The sequence below is a fragment of the Anomaloglossus baeobatrachus genome, chromosome 3, assembly GCF_048569485.1.
Source record: "Anomaloglossus baeobatrachus isolate aAnoBae1 chromosome 3, aAnoBae1.hap1, whole genome shotgun sequence".
NCBI classification, from domain to species: Eukaryota; Metazoa; Chordata; class Amphibia; order Anura; family Aromobatidae; genus Anomaloglossus; species Anomaloglossus baeobatrachus.
The window spans coordinates 568,282,182-568,290,960 of NC_134355.1; the positions used below are offsets into that span (position 1 = coordinate 568,282,182).

Here is an 8,779-nt window from a genome sequence, read left to right on the forward strand (position 1 = left end):
AATAGTGGAGGGGGCCAAAAGCCTCCATCTCCACTCAAGGGGTGTGGTAAGAGAGCCTGGTTGCTAGGTGGCGTAGGCAGGCACAAGAGGGAAAAGAAGGAAGAGAACAGTCTGAAGCAGAGTGGGGAGGAGTGAGGAGCATGAAGTGAAGCTCTGACAGGAGCAGGAGTGCAGGTCCCTCAAGTGAGCCGGTTTAGTGCAGAGTCCAGGGAGCTCAGAGAGGAGCAGACCCCGGGGCTGTTGCAGTCTGACAGCGTCCGCGCAGTGGCTACCGACGGGGGAGAACGGTCACCTAGGAGTGCTACCCGAAACCCATCTTCAGCTAGAGAGAGAGCACGGAGTGGGAAGTAAGGAGACTGCTAGGGAGAACCAGGCCCAAACGGGCGGCAGATCCCGGAGCGGGGATAGATCCACCTTTCCCTGCTAAACCTGCCGGTGTGGGGCCCTCAAAGCCCACACCACAACACCCAAAAGCCGCAGCCACGTAGCCACAGTTAGGGCCCATAGTTCACAGGAGGCAAGCAGCTGGAGTGATCTGGCCCAGGCAACAAGCAAACGGCAACCGAAGGGGAGAGAGGCTTCAGCAACTTCCCTGGGTGACCCCCATAGGGACTAAAAGTCGGGGTTACCCCAAACCACCAAGGGCTAAGGAAGGCGAGTTGGTAGTCACCATCGACAGTCAGCCTGAAGGATACCTGGTTCCAGCCTGGTTCATCCCAGCTACGCCCGGGTTACTCACCCTGCCATCTGAAGTGAGTAAAACCCCTGAAAGACATTCTGCGTGTGTGGAGTTATTCTGCGCCTTGTGGTTCTACGCACCTACACAGGGTCCTGGGGCTTGCCTCACTCTCAGGAGGCAATTCCAACTAACTGCACTCACCATCAGCCCCAGGCGTCCCTTAACCTGCAGTGGCGGTCCCCACTGACCGCAATACTGAGAGTGGCGTCACGACAAATAGAAGATTCCCTACCTGTAACAAGATCCAGCCGAGTGGAGTCCCTGAAGGTAATGCACCGACACAATACTTGCGGGGCTTCACATCTGGCGTCACGAACAGGATAAGGACTAGACCTGTTCAGACAGGTGACCATGTGCCTGGGCGGTCCGCTTGAAAAATTGGAAGCGCCGCCATATTGCCACCATGGAAAGCGCGCCGAAAAACAACAGCAGCCCGCGCTGGAAGAAGTTACCGCCCACGAAGAGGTGTGGCTACCCAGAGATCCCCTGCAGAGTTCTGACCTCGCTTGTGAAGAGAGCGGAAGCGTCCAGAGACGGCGGAACGGAAAAGAAGCCAGCAGCTTGTTGTTAGAGAAAATGGCGTCTGAACACAGAGACCCAGAGCCAGGCTCCGCTGCCTGGTGGTGTCGGGAGCTTGCCGAGTTCTGCGATCAACTGGAAGCCAGGGTCGGAAGGCTGATCAGAGAGGGACGTGCGGAGTTCCTGGGAATGACCGCGGCGGTTCAGGCCTATGAAGAGAGAGCCGCGCGCCGAGTGCCAGACCGGGCGGTGACGACTCAGACCCCGATGCTGCCACCGATGGGTGAGTCCAGTGATGCCCCTGCCAGCGCGAGTGCCCCGACCCCTGCTGCCACGCCCGCGGTCCCTGAAGAGGCGCCCGGCGCGGCGACGCTGAGCCAGGCCGCAGCCACTCCAGGTGCGGCCCGCCAAGCCCAGGCCGCCGCAGCGATGCCCTGCTCGGCCCGCAAAGAACCGGCTGCCACCGCGACCCTCATCCATGCCGCGGGTGTGACACTGACCCAGGCCGCCGCCATGCTAGGCCTGGCCCGCCGAGACCCCACCGCAGCAGCAACGCTCGTCCGCGCCGCAAGTGAGGTGCTGAACCAGGCCGCAGCCACGCCAGGTGCGGCCCGCCAAGCTCCGATCACTGCAGCGACGCCCAGCCCAGCCTGCACCGATCCCATCGCGACAGCGACGCCGATCCAGGCCGCCGCCATGCAGGGCGCGGCCCGCCAAGACCAGGCCGCCGCCATGTCAGGCGCGGCCCGCCAAGACAAGAATGTACCACGATTTACCCCGGCCTGCAAGGCCAGAGCAGATACCGCTCCCCGGTCCAAGGAGGTCCCTGCTAGGAAGCCCACGCTGGGGGAGGACCCCGCATACTGGCAGCTGAAGGCTGACCTGGAGGCCAAGTTCCCACAGGAGATGGTGGACCGGTACATGCTCCCTCCACATACCCCCAAGAGGATTCCGGCAACCCCTGCAGCAACCACGCCAAAGAGTCCCCTGCCTGGGCCTGCTGAAGAAAGTCCATCCCCAGCACTGCCACCAAAGGAGTGCTCAGAAGAACTAAGGGGGAGGGGAGGCCAGGAAGCTGAGGAGCTGACTCAGGAGCCACCAGCAGTGGATCCATGCCCAGAGCCAGAGATGTTGCCATATTCCCGCTGGGATGAAGAAGACCTGACACCGTCTGCTGAAGAAGATTTGCCTAAAAGCCTCACCTGGGAGCTTGTAAGCTGTACCCCGCAGAATCCAGTCCGCAAGACACGGCGCCGTAGCAGAACCCAGTCTTCCCCTGCACCGCAATCTCCAGAGAATAAAGATGAAGTCACGGCCAGAGACTTAGAGGAGAAACGGTTTTTGAGAAGAGCCAAATCCCAGGTCAGAGGTCTACTTTGTCGAGGTGTAGTAGAAGATTTCAGCCTAAAATCAGGATACGGCTTCATAGTAGCACCTGGTATGAAAGAAGGCATCTTTGTCAATAGAAGGGACGTGAGAGCTCATTTGCCCAGAGGACATCCTGGAAGAAACCTAAGAATGGGAGATACAGTGGAATTTACAATGCATCAGGGAGAAAGAGGATGGTATGCACTCGATGTTACACCATGTCCTAAAGAAAAAGAAACAGACAGAGATAGAGAAAGAACAGATAAGGAACCCACTGATGAGACTACCACAGACGATGAAAGAGGTCAAGAAAGCAGCAGGTGCCGCAGCCCTACAGGCCCAAGCCCTGGTGAGGAGGAATCCACATAAAGTACAGAAAGAAGCATAGAAGTTCCCAGTTTGACAAGTTTGAAGTTTTGCAACGTTGATGTTTAAGCAATGTGCCCACATAAACTAATGTGAGAAATGAACCTTAAGGCTATGAACTGGCTATAGCCACAAACTCTCGCAGTGTAAATAGTTACACCAGAGGCACCACCACCAGAGTCAGCCTGTTTAGGGGCTTGGCTCGTCTGCAACCAGGGAGCACGTCCATTATGGGGCCTTGGCTCACCTGCAACCAGAGAGCATGCCTGTTTATGGGGCCTGGCTCTCCACCACAAAGAGGGTATCTGGTCAGCACCAACTGTGGAGGCCGCCTCTGCATCCTGCCAGAAGAGGCTGAAGGCGCGGCTCCACCAGGCCAGGTATACCCTGAAACCACCAGCCCATGTAAGCCGCCTCTACATCCTGCCAGAAGTGGCTGAAGGCGCGGCCAACGTGAGAGGGTTTTGGGTGGGTTAACGGACTTGTGGGTGGAGGGTGGTGATGTATGGTACCTGGTGGTTTTAAAAGTTTTACCATGTTTTAATGTTTTATGCATTTTAAAATGTTGTCTTGCAGCCCGAGGACGTGCTGGTGATAACTAAGGGGGAATGTGGCGCCCCTGACCTGGTCAGGCACCACTGAGTACTGCACCCATGCTGGGGACAGTACAAACAGGTAATCCAGAAGGCTGACCGAGGTGTGACTACACAGGCGCATAGTGATCAGGTCTCACACATGTACCTTTGAGAGGACCCCTGGGGATCCCAGGAGGGGGAAAAGCCTTCACCTCCACTGGAATAGTGGAGGGGGCCAAAAGCCTCCATCTCCACTCAAGGGGTGTGGTAAGAGAGCCTGGTTGCTAGGTGGCGTAGGCAGGCACAAGAGGGAAAAGAAGGAAGAGAACAGTCTGAAGCAGAGTGGGGAGGAGTGAGGAGCATGAAGTGAAGCTCTGACAGGAGCAGGAGTGCAGGTCCCTCAAGTGAGCCGGTTTAGTGCAGAGTCCAGGGAGCTCAGAGAGGAGCAGACCCCGGGGCTGTTGCAGTCTGACAGCGTCCGCGCAGTGGCTACCGACGGGGGAGAACGGTCACCTAGGAGTGCTACCCGAAACCCATCTTCAGCTAGAGAGAGAGCACGGAGTGGGAAGTAAGGAGACTGCTAGGGAGAACCAGGCCCAAACGGGCGGCAGATCCCGGAGCGGGGATAGATCCACCTTTCCCTGCTAAACCTGCCGGTGTGGGGCCCTCAAAGCCCACACCACAACACCCAAAAGCCGCAGCCACGTAGCCACAGTTAGGGCCCATAGTTCACAGGAGGCAAGCAGCTGGAGTGATCTGGCCCAGGCAACAAGCAAACGGCAACCGAAGGGGAGAGAGGCTTCAGCAACTTCCCTGGGTGACCCCCATAGGGACTAAAAGTCGGGGTTACCCCAAACCACCAAGGGCTAAGGAAGGCGAGTTGGTAGTCACCATCGACAGTCAGCCTGAAGGATACCTGGTTCCAGCCTGGTTCATCCCAGCTACGCCCGGGTTACTCACCCTGCCATCTGAAGTGAGTAAAACCCCTGAAAGACATTCTGCGTGTGTGGAGTTATTCTGCGCCTTGTGGTTCTACGCACCTACACAGGGTCCTGGGGCTTGCCTCACTCTCAGGAGGCAATTCCAACTAACTGCACTCACCATCAGCCCCAGGCGTCCCTTAACCTGCAGTGGCGGTCCCCACTGACCGCAATACTGAGAGTGGCGTCACGACAAATAGAAGATTCCCTACCTGTAACAAGATCCAGCCGAGTGGAGTCCCTGAAGGTAATGCACCGACACAATACTTGCGGGGCTTCACACAGCTAATGTCACACCACTGCCTGCTCACACTGCTGATTACCAGTGACACATTCTGACAATCCCTTACTGTTCTCCTGTCAAATTTACACGTCCATTCAGTGCCATGTGTCCGGCAGGACGGGGTCAGCTTCTTTGTATATGTTCGTTATTGCTGCTTCTTCATCTTTTCCACATATTTATAGTTAAAGCACAACCTTCTGCAAACAAGGGAAGCATTTTGTCGTTAATGTATTGTCTGTTATGAATCAGTGACTTCTGGGTATATAATATGGCCATATTGCCTACTATGTGCTAATAATGATCCCGTTTGAGTGGCTTATACTGCACGTCTAGATCATTTCATAGAAAAAAAGTAATGGCATGCTGTATTACACAGGAATCTCTCCCTCACAAAGTTACCATATTGAGTGCCTATGGGTGTGCATGCAATGTGTCAGGCTCTGTGTTCAGATCTTTGCTATGTGACCCTTTAGGCTAAATTTCAATGGAACGTATCTGCTGCAGTCTTTGGAAGCGGAGGTTCCTCAAGAATACCCACTGCACAAAGAGGTCCCTCAAGGATATCCACAGCGTAGAAAGGTCCCTCAAGGATATCCACAGCGCAGAGAGGTCCCTCAAAGATATCCACAGCGCAGAGAGGTCCCTCAAGGATACCTACTGCACAGAGAGGTCCCTCAAGGATATCCACAGTGCAGAGAGGTCCCTCAAGGATATCCACAGCGCAGAGAGGTCCCTCAAGGATACCTACTGCACAGAGAGGTCCCTCAAGGATATCCACAGTGCAGAGAGGTCCCTCAAGGATATCCACAGCGCAGAGAGGTCCCTCAAGGATACCTACTGCACAAAGAGGTCCCTCAAGGATATCCACAGCGCAGAAAGGTCCCTCAAGGATACCTACTGCACAGAGAGGTCCCTCAAGGATATCCACAGTGCAGAGAGGTCCCTCAAGGATATCCACAGCGCAGAGAGGTCCCTCAAGGATACCTACTGCACAGAGAGGTCCCTCAAGGATATCCACAGTGCAGAGAGGTCCCTCAAGGATATCCACAGTGCAGAGAGGTCCCTCAAGGATATCCACAGCGCAGAGAGGTCCCTCAAGGATACCTACTGCACAACGAGGTCCCTCAAGGATACCTACTGCACAACGAGGTCCCTCAAGGATATCCACAGCGCAGAAAGGTCCCTCAAGGACATCCACAGCGCAGAGAGGTCCCTCAAGGATACCCACACCGCAGAGATACCCGCCGCAGATTTATTTAGCAGCATGTACATGAGATTCCTTAACAAGTCATGAACTTTGCTGGCACTGTAAAACGCAGCAGATCTTAGCTTTAGGGCTCATTCACATGTCAGGTTGAGTGCTCTCTGTGTATTTCATGGATAGCAGTCATACCTATGATATATGTGGCTGTTCACATACCCTTGATTATTGTTGTGGACCAAGGGATCAGTACAAAATTGCAGAGACATGTCCAATATTGATCTGAGAGTCGGATCAAGATCAACAATGAAAGTGTATGGGTCTGTGTAAAATTGAACAGCACTTCTTCGATGCCACCAGGGTGCTGTCCCTATCTCACATACTGATAAACAGGAGAAGATGGAGAAACACTTTTTCTCAACAAAGAAAAAGTGATCAAATTCTGACCAAACTCTGAGGACACTTTGATGCAAATCTGCTGAATCTCGAATGAAAATCATTAATGTAAGTCAGACTAATTTAACTCTACGAGAAAATGACTGACGTCTAAATGAGCCCTTAGATTAGAAGATTTTGCTAACAACTTGGTAACAATTCAAATCCAATTGTTTATTTACTAGCTAATAGTCTGTAATATTTATCATGTTATATATCTCTAAGCGAGGTGCAAATATTGCTTTTTTATGTGCTTCTTTTCAGCACATAAAAAAGCACGTTGTGGCAGGAAAATGCTACAGAAAAAACATGTTTTTTATTGCGTTTGTGCTTTTTTTCTTATGCGTTTTTTCCTGCTTTTTTAGTGTTGGCGATCGCGGGGTGTTCCTGCACTGTACCCTGCGATCATTACAGCTGAGACTCGGTTCTCACTGCCCGGAGTGGTGCCCGCACCGCTCCCAGTAGTTTAACCCCCTAAATGCTGCAATCAGTGCGATAGCAGCATTCAGGAGACAGGGAGAGCAATCGCTTAGGGCCATTTCACACATGTGGCATTTCGCCGGATCCGTCACACTCCAGTACAGTGTTAATACTGTGTGTCTGGTCACATGACAGCATGTGACCGGAGGTTGCCGCGATGCCATTGTACTGTATACACTGTACTGGAGTGTGACGGATCCGGCAATCCAGCAAAATGCCGGATGTGTGAAACGGCCCTTACCTCTCCCTGGTGATCAGGTCCCTGTAATGCGATCACAAGGACCCTGTCACCATGATGACCCCAGGTTACTAAGCTACGGAGAGCCTCACACACCATGCTGTATGCACAGCGTGTGAGGCGAAGTGCTGCGATATAATCCATGTAGTGATAAAGCATTGCAGGGGAATATAGAAAAGCAGAAAAAAAAAATGCAGAAACAATTGACACGCTGCTTCTTTTTTTCAGCAACAAAATCTGCAAGGAAACAAGAAGCAGCGTGTGCACAGCACATCAGGATTCTCATAGACTTTTGCTGGGAGGCTTTTTCCTTGCTTTGATTGATTAAACTCTGCAAGGAAAAATGCATGAAACAATGCAAAAAAAAAAAAGCCAAGTGTACACATAGCCTTACTTATGTATTTAGTACATTGAATCTATAGTAGTGAAAACTTCGAGAAACTGATGAAGTCATTGCTGGTCATGCTCATGATCCAGGAAAGTGTTATAAGATGCATAAGACGAGGTTAATTTATGGCAAATAGAAAAAATCCCTAGAAAATTAACTTACTGAACTTGTCCGCTTCATGGACAAATGTAGCCCCGACGTCTTTTTTTCACATTATTGAGCACATTGCGCTTTTACCTTGAACTACATAAGAAAATCTACAACTCAGCAAAGTATGGCATCATTATTCTAGAGAGGAATAAAAAATGGGACTCACCAAAAAGCGTATTGACAAATCCGTACCACACGCAGCCAGCCTTACCAATGAGCCAGCGTCCCTGTGTGCTTGCTGCGAAGCTGAATGGCGTGCCCAGGATGCAGACCATCAAGTCACTCAGAGAAATGTTCATCAAGAGCATATTAATGGGTGAACGCAGGACCTTGTAATGGCAGAAGAGGACAAGTACCAGCAAGTTATTGAAAAAGCCCAAACTTCCAATGATTCCGAGGGACACGGCTACCAGCAGGTGGCCAGTTGGGGACAAGTTTGCCTGATCTGTTCCATAGTGATGGTTGATTCTGCAGGTAACACTGCTGCTGTTACTGCAGCTGGGACTGAAACTCGGATAAGCCATGTATATTGTGGCAGCAATAAACACCAGCCTCTCATATATATCCTACTTTTTTTTTTCTGCTGGATTATTATTATTATTTTTTTGTTGAGTTTTGGGCTCTACTGGGTTAAAGGCATCTGTGTGAGAGTGCACAGTGCCTGCAAGGCTCCACCATGTGGCCATTTGGCAGCTGGATCAGCTCTGCCTTTTTATGTGTGTTGGATTTAAAGGGGGTGCGGCAAGCATCTCTCAGGGGGGCTGTCATTCAGAAGTGGGGGCTGTGCTCAGTCCAGCATTGATGGCTGAGAGCAGAGAATCAGCTGCGGACGATGTAACGTCCTTCTTAGTCTTTGCAGATATAATATCCAGAATGCAGAGAATTAACCCAGTTATATAACTATCATTCTGGGAGAGTGATTTATTGGTGCAAAATACATAAAATCACTAAATAAACACAACATAAATATAGATTAGATATAGATTTACAGATTTTATATACAGGTACAGAAGTTATTCTAGAGAACGAGAAGGTGACCCAAACACAGTCACTGGTT

General features: G+C 51.6%; 1 protein-coding gene across 1 annotated transcript in view; it reads right to left on the bottom strand.

Annotated features, from left to right (window-relative positions):
* Positions 1-8,395, bottom strand: part of LOC142296862 (vertebrate ancient opsin-like) — a 333,662-nt gene extending 325,267 nt beyond the window's left edge. Inside the window, exon 1 of the mRNA XM_075340928.1 lies at positions 7,889-8,395. Within this exon, the coding sequence (XP_075197043.1) occupies positions 7,889-8,246 (358 nt within the window). The 5' untranslated portion in view covers positions 8,247-8,395. The remainder of the gene's footprint in view (positions 1-7,888) is intronic.
* Positions 8,396-8,779: the final 384 nt, after the last annotated feature.